Raw genomic sequence first — 19,616 nt, forward strand, 5'->3', positions numbered from 1 at the left:
TTAACAAGAGGGCTCCAAATTGGACCAAACCTGCCAGAGAAATTGGATTCATCCCATCATGAGTAACTCCCAATTTAATCTCAGTACAGTTATTTTTCTCGAATTCACCTTAATCTGACCATCTGCTGTGGCATGGAGGAGAAAAAACATAGTGGCAGAGCTGAGTGTGTGCAACAATTTATCTTCCGAGTTTTGGCTTTCAGCTAGCCTTTATTGTTATATCTTGGAAAGTTAGGCAAGATCAAGATCCTTAGTAAAATGACATCTATAGAGTGGCCTTACCAGCATTATTATTATTAATCCTGACCATGTTTAAAGTTACATTATATATTCAAGACAATTCTGATCTTAACTGTAGCAGTGTTTATCACATAAGCAAATGATTCATGTCATGTTATAACAAATAAGATATATAAACGAGTAATTTATACTTCATTCCTCCAAAAATGACTTTGTATTTCATTAATGAAAACATAGAACAGTGATTTGTTTGTGGAACTGAGTATTAAACCCAAGGCCTCACACATGTGAGGGAAGCCACATCCCCAGCCAAGAATGCTTGTTTTTGAATGATGCTGTTGGTGTAACAGTGTAGTGCCAGTCCAGCCTTCCACTGTCCTCTGACAAAAATTTCTATTTAACTGCTAAACACACTGATGTTTCATGGATAACATCAAGAAAAGTAGTTTACAGAAACCACATAACTTCCACCCTTTTAGAATTGCTGTACAATATTGTGTTCTCTTTGAGATGCATAAAGAAATTTAAATTCACACTTCACTAACATAGGAGCAAGAACCAGTTAAACCGCATCTACTGTTCTTTGTCCATTAAGAAAGATTGTTCAACCAGGTTGGTGGAACACCCCTGTAATCCCAATGGCTTGTAAACCTGAAGCAGGGGGACTGCAAGTTCAAACACAGCCTTAGCACTTTAGTGGGGCTCTAAGCAACTTAACAAAACTCTGTCTCAAGAGAAAAGAAAAAAGAAAGTTGGGGATGTGGCTCAGTGGTTGAGCACTGTGGGCTCAATTCCTAGTACAAAAAAAGGCAGAAAACAAAAAACTCAATAAGCTGCACTGTATAAAATGAATTAATTTTTCTAGAAGCTGAAAAGGGTACCTCTAAAAATCCATGCTGGAAAGTCATAGCAAAGAAAACAACCAGTCTCTAGAGGGGAATAGTCACAAAAACATAACATCTGGACAGTCACATCCAAAACAAAACTGGTCTAAAGGTAAACTCTGTTTATTTCCTGCATTCTTGTCTACTCACTTGTGAACCTTGTTCTTGCACAGAAATGCTGTAATCGTGGGCTATCCATGTCACAAACTTTTGAACTATTCTCAACTTTCCTCTTCAGATCTCAACAATTGGCCAAGCCAGCTTGAATTACCAAAGAGAAACAGATGGTTCTGTTCCACAATCCTTCCCCTCTTCTTGGAATGCTAGTGATGATGGCAGGAACTCCCATCAAAGCTTCTGCCTGAGCAGGGGCCACAATATCCAAGCTAAGAGTGCTCTTGAGTGCTGTTGTTTTGGCTCAGTGTTAGAGCACTTGCCTAGCATGTATAAGGCACTGGGTTTGATTCTCAGCATCACATAAAAGTAAAAAAAAAAATAGAGTTCATCAACAAGTAAAGAAAATAATATATATATATATATATATATATATATATATATATATATATATATATATATATTTTAAAAAAGAGTGCTCTTAGGATTTTAAAAAACACAGATGGGAGGAGACTCTCTTTCATCCCTCTTGTGGGAGAGCCTGAAAATGGCCCCCTGCTATGTCACTTTTTACCCCCAAGGGCCTAAAATCATGCTGGCTTCTGTGGCATTTTATTCCTTTAATCCTTCTTCAGAAATCTTTCTTCTTCAATAATCCTCCTTTTAATTAATGATGGTTGATTGCAGCAAAGCATCCCAAATTGCACCTTCTAAACATTTCCAGTCTGTGTATCCACCTCTATCATCTGTGCCTTAGCTTAGGTCCTCATTGGCTCTCATCTGGACTAGTCCAACAGCCCCACAAATCTCCTATCTCTAGTCCTCAAAACCATCATCTGTGTTACAGTTAACAGGAGAGTCCATGTTCCCCACATATGCCCAAACTCATCAATGGATCTCCATTATTAAAGAAAGATCTAAATTCCTTAACAGGACTCACCCCACTGTCTATACACAACCTTCTCTCCATCCAAATAGCTGTTCCTCCTTGACTCACATTTTAGCTCTGATTACCCAGAACTGCTTGGGTTTGGGCTGGAACTCAGATACACACACACCCCACACTGAATTAATTAGTAAGTAGGAAGTTCCCATTCTTGAAAACCTGGAGAAATCAAAGAAAAGTGGCTTTCTTCAGGCTTTCTTCTATGTATCAAAGTCATCATATTGATATTTACATTTTATTACATCAATATCCATAAATATTGCTGTTATATAACTGGCACCAAGGTACACAACACACACACAACAGCAAGTGTCTGAAAAAAGAATCGTATACTATAACTAAAGGTTCTGATCACCCACACATCTCTGCAGACAGAATACCAGCACTGACTCCCTGTGAGGCTTTCTCACCCAGACAGTGCCCCTCTTCCTCCACTGGTGCCGCTACACTCCATAGAAATCTGTAGCCTGGCACATGACCTCTTGTTTTTTAAGGACAAGACCATGTTCCCAGCATCCCTGGATCTCCAAGCCCAGTCAAGTCTTCAGAATACATTAGACATTTATAAATGTTTACAGAATAATATGTGCATTCTGAGCTAAGCAGAACACTCAAAGACATTTTCTGATTAAAAAAAAAAAGTACACTGGATATCAGGTTTGAAAACTTGGGCTTCACCCATTAAATTTGAAGAAAATATTTGAAAACACAAAATATTTTCTAATATCTCTAACCTATTTTGTACTTAAAGAAATGATCATAGTTTCTGTAGAAAAAAATTTTAATAGCAGATGTTGAGAAATAAGGTCTTTTTTTAACTTATAGAAAATTTCAGAGAAAACTGCATAAGCAGTCAAAAAAAACTGGTAAATTGGACTCCAACAAAAAATCTATTTGCTTCATAAGAAGTGAAAAGACTATAGAATAAGAAAAATTTTATACTTCTCGTATCTCATAAGAGTACATTTGTGTATATCCAGAATACATAAGAACTATTACAAATGATCAAGAAAAAGACAGCTCAATTTTAAAATGGGCAAAGAATCTGAATAGGCATTTGTCTAACAAAGATAAATAATGGCTAAAAAGTACATGAAGATATTCAATATCATTAGTTATCAGGGAAATGCAAGTCCAAACCACAATGAGATGCCACTTCATACCCATTAAGATGACTACTATGAAAAAAAATACCATGGCAAACTGTTGGCAAGAATATGGAGAAATGAAATCTTCAAACATTGCTGATGGGAATGTAAAATGGTAGAGTCATTTTATAAAACAGTCTGGCAGAGTTACTTATGATCCATTAATTTCACTCCTAAATATCTACCCAAATAAAACATAAGTCAAATAAAAAACACAAATATTCACAGTGGCATGATCATAAGAACCACAAAGTGTAAGTCATCCAAATATCCAACAACTGATAAATGGATAAACAAACTGTAGTGTATCCATATAAAAGAACACTATTTAGCAATAAAAAAGGAATAAAATTCTGATATGGGCTACCTCAAAAATAGGCTAAGAAGCCAGACACACAGGGCCATATATTGAATGATTAAATTTATATAACATATCCAGAACAAGTAAATCCACAAAGAGAAAAAGGAGATTCATAGATACATGAAGCAAGAGTGAGCGGAGAGTGATGACTAAAGGGTATGGGTCTTCTTTGGAGATGACAAAAGTGTTTCAGAATTAGACAGCAAGATAGGCACACAACCATGTGAATATACTAAAACTCAGTGAATTGTACTTTTCAGGAGTGATCTTGATGGCAATGTGAATTATATATCAATAAAACTGTTCTTTTTTAAAATGATTGCACAAAGTCATATAGTAACACCTCTGCATAAGGGTCTGGTTGAATCACTCTGCCTGTGACAGAATATTCTATCATAAAAACACACAATGTGTTCAAATTGGGAAATAATCTATGTTCCTACCAATAAATTCCTATTGAAACCAACCATAAAACCAGATCCAAAGTAAAAAGAGCAAAGAACAAATGAGCATGCAATTCACAATTAGCTGGCAGGTTACAGAATGAAACTAACCAAACACTACAAAAGAAAAAAAATGTTTATTAGGAATGCCCACTTCTTTTCAATTACATCGATTTAAACAAGTCAAAATCCATTACATTTATAAGAAAATCTTCCAGATTCTTTATTAGCACATAGAAAGGAAAAACAAGCATTCTCTCCTATAACCAAATTAACAATCCACAGAACATCTGTTTGTACTTGGCAGCATGAACTTTTCATTTTGGAGTGCTGCTAAATTATACAAGCCTATGAGCCAGACACCCTGGAATGCTCCTAGACTTCATTAGTTGATGCTGAAGAACATTAAAAATAAAGAGGATAGTATTTTTTTAAGAGAGAGTGAGAGAGGAGAGAGAGAGAATTTTTTTCATTTTTTAGTTCTCGGCGGACACAACATCTTTTGTTGGTATGTGGCACTGAGGATCGAACCCGGGCCGCACGCACGCCAGGCGAGCGCGACACCGCTTGAGCCACATCCTCATCCCAAGAGGATAGTATTAATAATGGCAGTGGTGATGACAGAATAAAGTTATTGTCAGTCTTTTCAACACTTCCATTATCTAGACTACAACCATGGAAACATTCAAACAACTTTCTCCTTTTTTTTCTTTTCTTTTTTTTTTTTTGTGGAACTGAGGATTGAACCACACAGAGATGTACAACCTCTGGGCTACATCCCCAGACCTTTTTATTTTAATACAGAGTCTCACTAAGTTGCTGAAGATGGCCTTATACTATCTATCTTCCTCTTTCAGCCTCTGAAGTCGCATATAATTCTCTAAGCTTCTACCAATACCCCTTTCTGTATCCATAAGAAAGCACTTGATCTTAGAGATAGAGAGAACTGAATTCAAGTGACAGTTTTTTGTTTGTTTGTTTTCATTTTTTTAAAACATGCTTGCTACATGCCCAAGGACAAACTTCACAATTTTACTGAGTCCTTGCTGTATTGAGAACAAAATGAAGTAATGCACACAAAGAGCACAGTGCAATGCTCAATCCACAGCCCACCACAAAAATCCTCACTGTTTACAACTCTTCACAGCAAATACTCATTTCAGAACTTATATCAGAGTAGGGATGGATGATTAACATTGGCCATCCTTCTAACTTGTGGACATCTAAAGATCTATGAAGATTTCACATTGAATGAATAATCTTTCTCCTTCATCCACCTCCCACATAGGTTTTTGAAAACCCTATCAATAAGATCTCTTTTAAACATATTAAATCAGGGCATGACACAAAGCATTCATTCACCTAAGAGGTATTTTCAGAGCACTGAACTGAGAGAGAAAGAGAAAGAGAGATATGGAGAGAAACACTCTCTATTACAATGAAATGACTATTTTGCAGTGTAATAATTGGTAAACTTTCCATAAAAAATGATACATTCTGATTATAATTCCCAAGTGTCTGTTATCTGCTCTTAAAGTAAAAGAAAAATGAAGTGGGATGGTTTCAAGCACCAAGAGAAGATGTGGGAACATATCCTTTCCCATTGACAGCAGTTAATGTTTGAGTGATGGCTGCTAGAATGTTCATACTGAAAAACTTTCTTATATTAGAAAAGACTGAGGGCTGAGGATGTGGCTCAAGCGGAAGCGCACTTGCCTGGCATGCATGCGGCCCGGGTTCGATCCTCAGCACCACATACCAACAAAGATGTTGTGTCCGCCAAGAACTAAGAAAAAATAAATAAATATTAAAATTCTCTCTCTCTCTCTCTGTCCCCCTCTCTCTCTCACTCTCTCTTAAAAAAAAAGAAAAGACTGAAATATATCTAAAACAAAACACATGGGGTTTAACATACACAAACAGAAGCTTCACCAAGGTGTCCTCTCTGTACAAACCAAAGAAGGAAAAGCTTGTGTGAAATTTCAATTGCACTGCTATAGATAAGGTGTGGGGAAGGTGATAGTGGTTTGCAGCCATACTCCCATGCTGGATTGCTGGATGTCTATTTAAAGACACCATCTAGACTCTGTAGTAATAGACTCACTCTGCATAGCTCCACACAAATTTGCATCATGCCACACACTGGAAAAAACTTTCAGTGTTAGAAGAGAGGAAATTCCTCAGAGGGATGGGAATTTCTAAGAACTTTGAAATATCCCCAAAGAGTTTCACTAAACTCTGAGCTCATTATGGACCTTGTACCCCAAAGCTACTGCTCTTTCCTCCCTTTTCTAAAACTCCACCCATAAGACTTTGAGTTAACAGTGCCCCTGGGGGAGACCTGGTCAGTTGCAGTGTTTACAGAAGGAAACCCTGAGCAGCTCTCATCTACACTGTACATCAGCACTTGGCATCTCTCCTCCAAATGCAGCTCAGTACTACCACCCTGACTGCATAGCTGTTCCATCTCAAAGGGTACAAAGTCTTAAATTGTGCACAGGAAGACCGAACTTCTCTGTCTACCCAAATTTCCAATTAAATGATCACTTACTATGCCAGTCTAAACTAAGCTTTATGCCTAATATAGGAAGAAACTGTTCCAAATGCACAAAATTCAACCCATTTAACATGTAATAAAGTCTTTTTTTGGTAGTTGTAGATGGACATAAAAGCTTTATTGATTGATTGATTGATTGATTGATTGTGGTGCTGAGGATCTAACACAGTGCCTCACACATGCCAAGCACTGAGCCAAAATCCCAGCCATGTAATTATGTCTTAATATCTATTTAAATGTAGTATAAAAAATTTTAACAAATGAAGGTAACAGGAGAAATAAAGGATAAAGAATTAAGGTGGACACAATACCTTTATTTTATTTTTATGTGGTGCTGAGGATCAAACCCAGTGCTTCATACATGCCAGGCTTGTGTGCTATGACTTGAGCCACATCCCCAACCATCAAGTTTTCAAATATTAATAATAAGTTAAAATCAAGGCAAAAGACCTAAAAACAACTCAATATGTTTAAATATTTTCATTACATTTAATACCTAAGAATATATCACAAATAAGAATCACAAGTATGTTCTTAAGGATTAGAATTCTTTATGTTAATAAGAATATTGAATAAAAGAAGTCTTTGAATAATACAATGTTTTCTTCAATAGTTGGGTACAGTGGAACACACCTGTAATCCCAACAACTCAAGAAACTGAGGCAGGAGGATCAAAAGTTCAATGACAGCCTCAGCAACTTAGCAAGGCCCTGTTTCAAAATAAAATAAAACAAAAGGTTCTGGGGATCTAGTTTACTGGTGAAGTGCCACTGGGTTCAAACTCCAGTACCAATAAAAAACATGTTACTTCAAAAATGCTCTTTTTTTCCCTATTGGATTAGCAAAGATTAAAAAGATTAATAAAACTTGGTATGAGCAAGGGTTTTGAAAATAGTATTCTCATGAAAATTGAGGGGGAATAGTTTTTACAGATAAAAGCTTAGCCATATTTATCAATATTTAAAATGTATAATGTTTGACCTGGCAGTTATACCTCTAAGAAGATAAATGAATAAGTATACTGTCATCAACATACCATTACTCACAAGAAAGAAAAACAAGTAACAATCTAAATGGTTATCAAAGGAGTAGATACATAAAGTATGATGCCTCTAAATGATGGACAGCCAGAGCTAGGGTTGTAGCTCAGTGGTAGGGGACTTTCCTGGCATGTGTGAAGCACAGGGTTTAATTCTCAGCACTATATATGTAAATGAAGATCAATTGACAACTAAAAAAAATAAAAAAATAAAGAGGCAGCCAGTAAAATGATCACAGATGATTATGCACATCAGTTTCAACTCACAAATAGAGATATATAAAACACATTAAAAATGACCACATAGCTTCATATATATATAGAGAGAGACTGAATTTTATTTAAAGTCCTATATATACTCTCATATACATCAATAAGTTTACAAAAGTGTGTTAATGGTGGCCATTTCTTTGTGTAGGAGATGAGGACTTACTTTTGTCATTATGTTGTTTCATATGGGCAGAAATTTTTCTAATTATTATAATAAAAAATCACAACAAACTTTTAAGATAAAGAAGTGCCTCTATATCACCAAAATTACTTCAAATACTTTCAACTTCCTAGTTAAAAGAAAAGAATTCATTGAATGTTGCAAGTAGATGTAATACAGGATCTCCTTCTCAAAACCACACTTTAAAATGACAAGATAATAGAAATTAAAATATTAGAGTCAAAGAGATAGAGAAAGGCAAACATCATTATTCAAACAGCCCATATTCCTGGCATTCACCTTACCACCCATAGGTTCTATAATTTCAAACACTCCTAAAACAATATCCCTTTTACACCTTAACGAACCACACTAGACAAATAATAATTAAAGAATTTTTTAAATGTAAAATCATAAAATACTTACCACATTAAAAATATTTAGTTGTTTTCCGGCCTTACATTCTTTCTTATCACCTTCATTAGGAACCTGAAAATAGAAAAGTAAAGATTATTTTCTATCAAACACATGCCAGCATCCAAGGCAGTTAGAGAAATCCTCCTGGAGAATGTGAACATGTGAGATCAATCAGAACAAAACAGAAGTTAACAGAATAGGACAATTGGGAAGTAAAGTTGGGCACTATTACAAATCTAACCTATGTAAATGATTGCATTCAGTGCATATGTCTGGGGCACCATGGCACGCTCATCTCCTGCACCTGGACCCTGCCTCTCCCACTTGCCTGTGACCAAGGGCAAGTCATGTCAGCCCCCCTCTTTGAGTCTGTTCCTTATATGTATAATAGCAATGCCCATAAGGAAGATTTCTAAGGAATATGAGGGATAATCCACATCAGAGGCTCTAAAATAATTCTTAGAACAAACTTTCAATGTTTTAACATTATAGCCTCTCACATAATTAAAAAATCTGCCACTCACCACATCCACCCCTATTATTTATTGTATTTCTTATAACTCTTATTGAAAAGAGGCATAGTCTTTGTATTCTACAAAGACTAAAGTGTAATGGGTGAGAGGAGCTACCCAGACATGTAAGGCGAAAAGTCCAAAGTGAATTCTTCATTTGTTCATTTAACAAACATCTCAATGTGAACATTGTCGGGTATTTTGCTGGGTTCTGGCATTCTCTCCTTTACAGAACAGACAACAGTTTCTCCCAAGGAGTGTCCTATCTACCAAGGCTCACACCACAAGATAGGAAAGCTGCTTGAAGTGACAGACACTGGTTTTTACTTGGCTGGAAGTATAACATATCTTAAGTGGCAGAATTTGGTGTGGAAGATTCTGGGTGGAAAGGATGGCATCATAGGACACATGGGGCTTTTGGGAAATGCTGGGTAGCACTGTTATTAGGGTGCACACAAGAGAGAAATAAACAGGAGGGACTTGAAGACAAGACTTTTTGTTTCCTTTCTGAAAAGCAAGAAGGAAAAACTAGTTAGTTTTTTATTAAAACTTTTATAAAACCAGTAATGTGATACTGGCACATGAAGAAAAAGACTAATAGCATACAAACCCAGAGACACTTCAGGACATCCAAAAGTTAAAAATACAATAAGAGTGTTCAAATAAGGGCTCTAAAACCAACAGATGAAAATAATGGGCACACACACAAAAAAATTAAGTTGAACCTACACATCATTCTGAACACCAGAATAAATCCTGGTTTGAACATTTAAATGTAAAAATGATGCCATAAAAATACTAAAAGAAACCATGGGCAAATTCTAAAAATCTTGAAAGAGTTTCAGTGACTTAAAATCTAGATACCATAATAAGTAATATATACTGTGAAATTCAAAGAAAAAAATGTAAGACTTCTGTATACTAAAATATGTGAATGTAAATGAAATAAGTGAAAATCTGGGGAAAACTACAATTTATATCACACAAGACTAATCTCTCCAAATTATAAATTTCTAGAAATTGAGAAGGGAAAAAAAGAATCCAAAACAAAAATGTGCAAAACACATGAACAGAGAATTCACAGAAAAAAGAAATACAATTAGTTTTTAATGCTCAGCCTTATTAATAATGATAGCAATGCACATTAAAACTACTCTGTATTGATAATTCTCATCTATCAAACTGTTAACAAATTCAAGGGTTGTAAACATAGTACATTGGAAAGGTGCCAGAAAAATAGGAACTCTCTCATACACTGCAATCTGCCCTCTTGTATCTGTGGTATCCAGACTGGATTCGACAATCATAGGTGAAAATATTTTTTAAAAAATTGTCATACTGAACACACACCAACTTTTTTCCTTGTCATTAGGCCCTAAACAATAACAACTATTTACAAGTCATTTACATTGTATTAGGTATTCTATGAAATCTAAAGATAATTTAAAAGTATGTAGAGGATGTGCATAAGTTACATGCAAATACTAAGCCTTTTTATAAAAGAGACTCAATCATCCTTGAATTTACGTATCCACAAACAACCAATACTCCATGGATAACAGGAGAAACTGTTCTTGTGGGAGTTCAAAATGGTGCAATACTTAAAAAAGAAAATATTTAACAAAAGTATAAATGCAATGCCCACTGGTGTAGTGATCCCACTTCTAGGAATGTATCCCACAAATGTACCTGCACATGTATAAAATGATATGTATACAAGCTATTTCACCACAGTATGGTCTGTGATAAACATAGAGATGACCAAAATACCCACCAAGGGGGCTGGTGAAATAAACAATGTACTTAATAGATGCTGTTTAAACAAAGCTATTGTTAAAAAGTGTTTTCTATAAACAAATATTATATTCTTTCTAAATACATATTAAAAGAAAAATATCTCAAGAGCATATAAAGAAAAAGCCATGGAACAGAATTAGTTACATAGTATGCTACATTTTATATAAAAAGAATATAGTATACTGGCATTTCTCCTACGATAAAAGGAAACAATTGACATCTATGAGAAATAAATTAAAAGAGGTTGTCTAAGAAAGAGGAGTGAAGGGGGGGTGGAAGCTGTTTGAAATCAGATTTTCCCAAGCATGCCTGTGTCATTTTAACTTTTGAACCATAAAAATATGTTATTTATATTAAAAGAATTTTTAAACATTAAAAAGAATACTTACAGAAAGAAGATAAAGAGACACCTATAAATAAGACTTAAAGCCAAGCTTTAAAGAGATTTTCTGTCCCGAAATTAGATGCTGAAAAGTAATCTTGGTATGGTCATCACAAAAAATGTTTTTCCCCCTTTCAATCAAATTAAAGGATATGATAATCTGTTTTTAAAAAGCTATTTGAAGGAGTAAGAAATTAGAAAAGAGGAGAGAAATGTACAATGAGGGCCCTCTAGTATAATGGTTCTTCATGTATCGTTCCTGTACCAGTAGCATCAGCATCATGTGATAACTTGTTAAAATTAAAATTTTCAGGCTCACACCCAGACAACTGAATCAGAAACTTTGTACTAGTCCAGCAATGCTGGTAATACCCTCAAGCATGAGAGTCACATATGTTGTCTGGTGCTTCTCACAGGTTCATAACAGCACCAGTCTGCATTTCAAACAAGCTCCAGGACCTCAGACCACACTTGGATAAGCAAAGCTGAAGTTCTTCTAGGGAAAAAGGTATGTAACCTTCATATGGTTGAGTTTCCTATGAAATCTGTCCTCAGTATCAAATGAAAAAAGTCCTTTTACAGGCTTCCTAGCCAATATATATCATGGAGCTACTTTCCCACATAAACTATGTACTCAGAGAATAAATGTTTTCAAATACATTCTTATAAAATCAATAGCAACTATGAATCATCAAAATCCAACTTAAGGATATCTTAAAAAATATAAGTGAACCTACAAGCTTTCAGAAATAGGAGAAAGAAACAAAAATAATCCATATTTCATAAATTCTGCTTGTGTTTTCTGAGCAACTTTACCTCAAATGAATTAACTGCCCACCATGTGCTCTCCATGAAAAAGCACCAAGAAGTTTGTTTCCCTCAAACACTTTTCAAAATAAAAGGTACTCATGTTTATGAACACTGGTCTTCCATTTGTTTTACATGAGGACAAAGATCTCTATAGGAATCATCTAAATAAAGAATTCTAGTTTAGACAGAAGTATTTAGAAGTCAAATGTAGTGGCACATGCCTATAATCCCAGCATCTCTGGAGGCTGAGAAAAGAGGATCTCAAATTCAAAGCCAGCCTCAGCATCAGTGAGGCACTAAGTAACTCAGTGAGACCCTATCTCTAAACAAAATATAAAATAGGGCTGGGGATGTGGCTCTATGCCCCTGAGTTCAATCCCTGGTACTCACCACCTCCCCCTCAAAAAAAGAAGGATAAAGAAATGTGTATCTTCATTTTGCAAGTCACCATTGAATAGTTTTTGGTGCTAAAATTAACCAATAAATTGACATTTTTATATATTTCCCATTTCATTGCCTCTGAGATGCCATCACCTTTAAGACACTAGAACATTCTTATTCTATGTACCACTCAGAAGAAAAACTGCCATGTGGTTAAACCATGCCAATTTTAAGATTCCATCAATCTCAGATGGGCATCTTAAAAATCAATGAAATGCCTTAATTATAAACCACAGAATTGTAGGGTAAATTATTTGATTTCCTCCTAGCTAACTCTTATGTCTCTCACATGTAAAACACCATAAAGTCACGCATGTTTTGTCCATTGAAAACACATCCACTATGCTTAGAAACTGAAACATTTTCAAAATCATTGTAATTTGTTATTTATTTAGTTTATGTAGTAACATGTGAATATGAAAAAAAGGAATGATTTTTAACAGTATTTTTAACATTACTGACTTCTTTTACTCTGGAACATTTTACTTCCTCAAAATAATAAAAATATATTATTTTCAACTTGGCTAACTTTTCATGTTAAAGAGATTCAATATATCTCTAGACAATTGAAAATATATCCTTTTCCAAGAAGTCTTTACTTAAATATTTGTTTTCATAGCACGTTTCAATAGTAATAAGCAAAAGACACCTTACAAGATTTTTTTAAAAATCAAAATATATATCCTTTTTAGACTTAATCAAGTTGAAGAAATTTTTGTTACACTTTAGCTAGTTTAAGCTAAACTTTAATTTTTCTCTATCATAACTAGCAGTGTTTCAAATGAAAAGATAATTTGTAATGAGTCATACCACGAAGACTGGTATATCTACATTTATCTACATTTCCCAAATTTGCTAATATGAACACCAGTAAGTAGAAAGGGTTATTTTAAAAGTGATTACAGCTGGGCATGTTGCTGCTTGCTTGTAATCCCAAAAATCTGGGAGGCTGAAGCAGAAGGATCCCAAGTTTGAGACTGCTTCAATAGCTTCAGAAGATCCCATTTCAAAAAGGGGGAAAAGGGCTGGAATTCAGTGGTAGATTGCCTATGGGTTCAATCCAAACTCTATAAGTAACCCAGCCCCTAAGTGATGACAAAAATGTATATTCTACTAAACTCAGACCTGCTATCATACACAGTGCTGTCACTTCCCAACTCTTTTCTCACATCAAACTGATAAAATTGTTCTAGTGTTTAGTTGTCAACATTTCTAATGTGAATTCTCATCAAATACAGACAAAATTTTATGACAGGAAATAACCTTGCCTCCCACGATTCTAGAATAATTGACAAAAGTGTCACAAACCAAGACCATGTCTTTGTTATATGTTAGACACTTCAGAAAAAATGATAATTTTCCCAGAAAAAAAGTTATCAAAGAGTTTGGGGGACACCCTGGGGAATCTAGTGTTTGGGGGCCAGGATCTGGGCTTCACACAATCTTTGGGTAGGATGGATCTGCATCATCAAGATTAATCCTGGTCACAAGAATTTTGATCTTTAAAATGGTTTAATCAAGCCCACTTTAAATGAGCATTTCTTTAAGACACAATATTTAAAAGTTTTCATAAGAAACCCCACAGATTGCCTCAAATTATGTAAGACAAACTAATAAGCGATGCTTCAGGAGAATAAGGAAATTGAAAATTAGTGTTCATTTCTTCACACTACACATTACCTCAACATAAATTTAAAATTATAACAAGTATACATAGACTAGTATATATGCTAACAGTAGGAGATGGCAAATAAGTTGCACCCTAATGAATCCAAAAATTTCAATCTTGTTAATATTTACTGTTATTACTAACAACTGAATTCATTACTGTTCCTTCAAGTAGCAGTACCTCAAAGCACAAGACACAAAGGATGTGTTGCAACATGGTGGGAAATAGGATCCATGCAAGGGCCATAGTATGACCTGTGGATAGACTGAGGCAGCCTGTAACTGACCTTGGCATGTCATCCCTACTTCAATCTAGCCTCTGCTTTTTATTAGCTTAAATAAGATTATCCCAATGTTAAATGTTTTCTCCCTAGTTTCCATCTTCATCTCCCTCTTTGATTTTTCTAGATCCTAATACTTTTTTTAACCAACTCAAACTTCTTCATTAGCAGCAGTTTCAAGCACTTGAATGCATGCTGTCTTCCACCACAGCTGAAATTTCTGGTTATAAGTGAGACAGCACTGCATATGATCTCCCTTTATTTCTCTTCTACATGTAACTGAAAGTATCATACCCACTTTCACTTATGTGTGTAGGCAGGTTCTGTTATTTAAAAACCTCACTGCTCAGTAGCAAAGTAGGCTCTTTAAACGTTCAACACCAAGGAGAGGAGCCTTGATTTTGTGGTTGACAACAACCTGTACCAGACTAGAATTACTTGCTTCAAAGGTAATCAAAGATTCCTTTGCCTGAGGCAAGCCTTGGGCTCCAGTGTTCCACTTTCATTGGGCTACTGACCCCACCCCTAGCACACAAAGGTCACTCTAATCCCACCTCTGCTCTCTCACACAGGGCAAAACGATAGTTTAGGGGTGGAAGACCTTCTGGGAATCAGACAAAAGGCAGGGAAAATCCTGTCCCAACAAACTCACATACCATGCTGCATCCAATTTCAGAGTAGGTCCCAGACACACGCTCTGAAGCCCCACCAGGAGCCCAGGGAACCAGCTGCAAGCACTGCTGGGAGTAAAGCCTGATACAAGGAAAGGGCACAAGCCTGCATGGGTGTTGGAAGCCCCATCCCACCACATCCCAGCAGTGCAACTTTGGGCAGGGTGCTGCACCTCTCTGGGCAGCCAGAGCATGGAAGTGCACAAGTGCCTGGCACACAGCAAAGTGGAGCTGCCATGGCCAGCTTTGCCTACCAAGCCACCCTGGGAGACTGACGTGGGACCGGGGTTGCACCAATCCTGAGGTCTGACTGGGCAGGGGGACTGGCCTCTGGCCCAGCTGCCCCACCTCCACAGGTCTGGGATGGCGCAGACCAGGAGGCCGCTGCAGCCACGGGGCGTGGGGGACTGCCTCCAAAGATGCTGGTCACCCGCCTGCCCAACCGGTCCCCCTCGCCAGGGGCCTTGGTCTCTGCTGCTCTCACCCTCCTCAGCCCCCAAGGGCCACCACGCCACCTACCAGCCCGCTGCTCACCTCTCATGAATCCTCCTCCGCCGCCACGACCGCCAACGCAGTGAGATCTCGCGAGACTTTGGTCCTCTCCTCACTACCCCGCCCTCACCGCTGAGCAAACCCGGCCTGGAACTAACTTGGCCCCTCCCCTTTAAAGTGCCAATGGCGCCTGATGGTCAGGACTAGCTGTTCTTCTGACCTCCTATCCACAGCAGCGCCCCTGAATCCACTCTGCCCACCCCATAAAGGATTAAAACCCAGGTGGTAGGCAGCTCCTCGGTCTCACATGGCCTCCAGGTGTTTGTGCGCATTTGCCTGTCTAGGCTCTTGACCTGGGAGCCTCAGCCCCAGCTTGGAACACAGTAAAAGTAGTAAAAATAGTAATCATATCAGCTGAAGTCTTTAGACACCCAAGGATCCTCACAACTGCCCTAAGAAGGTATTACCATCCTCCCTATTTTACAGAGGAGAAATTGGAGTGGCAAGATTAAGCAATGGTCTCCAAGTCACAAAGCTAGGAAGTGGCAAGAGACAACATTGGAATCTGGGCTCCTCTGGTGTCCATACCAGTGCCCTCCATGACAACCCCCCAGGCCCTCTCCCTGCTTGCATCAAGGGCACTGCCTCTTAGCCCTAGTCTTTATTCCCCACCCCATCCCTGGCCCCAATGTTCACCAAGGTGAACAGAGACACACCTAGGAGGTCATCTGCTACAATACACCTGGTCTGGATAAAATTGTTATCAATAAAATGTTTCAGCTTCATTGCATGAATTTCCTAAGGCCTCCCTGTGATATTTCTTGGGCAGGATCCAGAAAACGATGAGCTTTAATTTGGTTTAAAATTGGCATCAGTGGTCTTTTCTTTGCATCGTGTGTTCAACAGTAGCACTCTAACCTCATTTCTTTTCCTATTCTCTGCAGCCATCCACCTTTCAACTTCTGTGTCTTCCTATACCAACTGCTCTCATCTCCTGTATATCTCTGCTCAACCTCCTACACATCAACCTGTGTAACCCTCAAACACAATCTCTTAGAGGCTACTGTGTAGCCCTCCACCACTGCCTCTCTCTGCTTCTTGTTTATGCATCAACATCCTTCTCCTTCCCCACTCTGTATAACTCTCTACCAACTCTTCTCATCCCTTGTGCAGACCTCCATCATTTCCTCTCATCTTATCCTTTCATTCCTTTATGATTTCTTCTCATCTGTGTGGCCCTATACCACCTCCTATTATCTCTGTCAGTGTAAGCTCCACAACCTCTCTTCATTCTCTACTGTGGATTATACAACCACTGCCTCACGTATATGGCATGCCCTACCCTTTCTTGTCTCACAGCCCCAGTTAACCCCTTTACCACCTCTTCTCACATCTTCCAGCATAGCTCTTCATGGATACTGTCATCTCCCATGTATCCCTAGACCACTTCTTCTACCTCTTCCTGTTTAGCACTACCACAACTCATGGGCCCTAGAAAGATCTCCCCCACCTTCTTTCCCTCTGTGTAATCCTGGTTAGATTACATAAAATACCCAGTAGATCATAACAACATGTAACAGGTTAAAGAGTAATGACAAGGAAAATTTATTTTTCACTATTTTCTTTAAATTTTTATAAAAAATTAATGTATTCTCCCATCTTTTTCTCTTTGGCCTAGTAATTCTGCCTACACCACCTCTTCCCAAGGGTGCTGAAATCCCTCCCCTACCTCCTCTTTGTCTTCCTGGTTAGCCCTCCAGTATGTCCTCTCACAGCCCCTGTGTATTCCTCCACTACACCACCTCCTCCAAACCCCCCCTCCTCTTCTCTCATGGCCTCCAGTGTACTCATGTGTCATATAATCACATATTCTATGCAGTGCTCCTCATCTCCTTTTGTGTTTCCCTCAACCATTTTTTTTTTGCCTTCATCTTCTGTTTTGCTCTCCATCACCTTATATCATACCCTGTGTAGCCCTCACCTCTTCCTTTTATTTTGTATGTCAATCTCTACCATTTTATTTTTTGGACTTCTATGTAACTGTGTAATTGGCCTAATTATGAAGCCATTCCCCACCTCCTCTTGTGACAAAAGTGTCCTAGAAGATCAATCAGCCTCAACTCAGCTTTTTCTGGATTTTGACGTATACTGGAAGATTTTTGTTGTTGTTGTTGTTGTTGTTTTTTACAATTCTTCATGTTTTCTAATGACTTGTCAATGCAAATTGTTTTTCAGTATTTCATTTATTTTTTATAAAAATAATATATTTATAATAATTTGAATTTAATTGTAAAATGAAATTACATAATTATAATTTACCAAATGAAACTACTATTAATGCTCTTAATATCCAACTTGCTAACTAGAATGATTAAGATTAAATCTCTGAAACAGTTTAAACTCACTAGCTTGTATTATTTCCTCTTTGCCAATGAGAATACAAGGGCCAGACTTAGAAGGTATTGCTGGAAGCAGAGTTCACCTAACCTTTTGCAGAGGGTCAGCATCACCAGAAATCTGGCTTTTAACTTCCAGCTTGAATGGGTTCCAGAATCCCCATTGATATCAAAGCCCCAGGGATGCTTAAGTCCTTCATATGAAATGTCATACTAGTTGCATGTACTCTTTGTATATCCTCCTGAATACATTAAAACATATGTAGATTACATAAAATACTCAGTACAACATAAACAACATGTAATAAGTTAAGCAGTAATGACAAGAACAAATTTACATTTATTAGTACATTTTATAATATGTTGCAGCTAAGTTTAATTGAATATGAGAGTGTAACACCTGCAAATATGGAGAACCACCTGATCCCTAAGCTCCTGAGAGAGTGAACAAACATTTAAACCTGGCCAAACCTGGAGGAGTGACCACAGCCTCAGAAAAATGATGGTGACTTCTCTCACATGATGCTTAACTAGCAATAGAGCTGTTGCTGAGTCTTGTCTCACAAAGAATCTGCAAGTTTTAGCTGTGGCTGAGGTGTGTGATGAAGTCAGGTGCACACACCCTCTCATTTTCTAGTGGGATGATTTTTTGCATACCCATGGGCCTTTATGCCACTTGACTGGAAGCTCCTGTACAGGCTCTTACTCCCTTTAGCAAAAAATCCTGGGTTGTTTACAACTCCATAAGAGCTTAGCATTGTTCCACTTCTTTGTGCACCCCTGCTCCTACTCTGTCTCTCCTTCCCTCAGGGTTACTTTGAAATTAACCACCATTTGTAATCTAGTTTACTATCTAGAAGACTGAAATTCAAGCTAGAAGAATGCTCCTAACTATCAGAAAGTTCCAGCCAATAACATCAGGGAGACAAAAAAAAAAAAAAAGACAAACACCATCTGCAACCTGATAGCTGACTTTGTAACCAATTGGGCTGTTTGTATACTTGCATCTATTTTCTGTCTGAAAGTTCTGCCTGATAGTATGCCCCTACTATGGTATTTTATGAAAATAAAAATCCAAATCCTATGAAGATAAAGATATCACCATTAGGTCTTGCAAACTCTGACTGAAAACTAAGCTTGAACTGGTGGACTAAAAAAAAAATATGGATATTAGCCTCTAGATTTCAAGTTTCTGTTACTGACTTCAGCAATTTTGAAGCCAAATTTCATTAGCACTGCACATTTTATAATTTCTCATATTTTCTTTCAGGGGATTGGACCCAGGGCTACCACAGAGCTACACATCAGCTTCTAACTTTAACTTTTATAAACATTTATGCATTTTGTTAATATTGCTTTCTACATCACTGGTAGTTTCCTGTTTCATATTTTAAGACCTATTTACAGCATGTCAAAAACATGTTTTTATAGGCATATGCACCTGATGTCAAAATTAGACAAGCAGTCAGTGTGGATAGGTAAATCAAGTTAGGTCATTTAACAAGCCAACTTTGAGTGAGTCTGGGAAGTTGGGGACTTGTCCCCTGAGGAATCTTATCAAAAACCTGCCCCTGCTCCATCCTGATG

General features: G+C 37.3%; 1 protein-coding gene across 1 annotated transcript in view; it reads right to left on the reverse strand.

The window, feature by feature from the left end:
• Positions 1-15,739, reverse strand: part of LOC144371509 (uncharacterized) — a 79,223-nt gene extending 63,484 nt beyond the window's left edge. The window contains 2 exon segments of the mRNA XM_078033826.1: positions 8,589-8,651; positions 15,676-15,739. Of these exon segments, the coding sequence (XP_077889952.1) occupies positions 8,589-8,593 (5 nt within the window). The 5' untranslated portion in view covers positions 8,594-8,651; positions 15,676-15,739.
• Between the last annotated feature and the right edge of the window lie 3,877 nt (positions 15,740-19,616).

The sequence above is a fragment of the Ictidomys tridecemlineatus genome, chromosome 16, assembly GCF_052094955.1.
Source record: "Ictidomys tridecemlineatus isolate mIctTri1 chromosome 16, mIctTri1.hap1, whole genome shotgun sequence".
Classification (NCBI taxonomy): Eukaryota; Metazoa; Chordata; class Mammalia; order Rodentia; family Sciuridae; genus Ictidomys; species Ictidomys tridecemlineatus.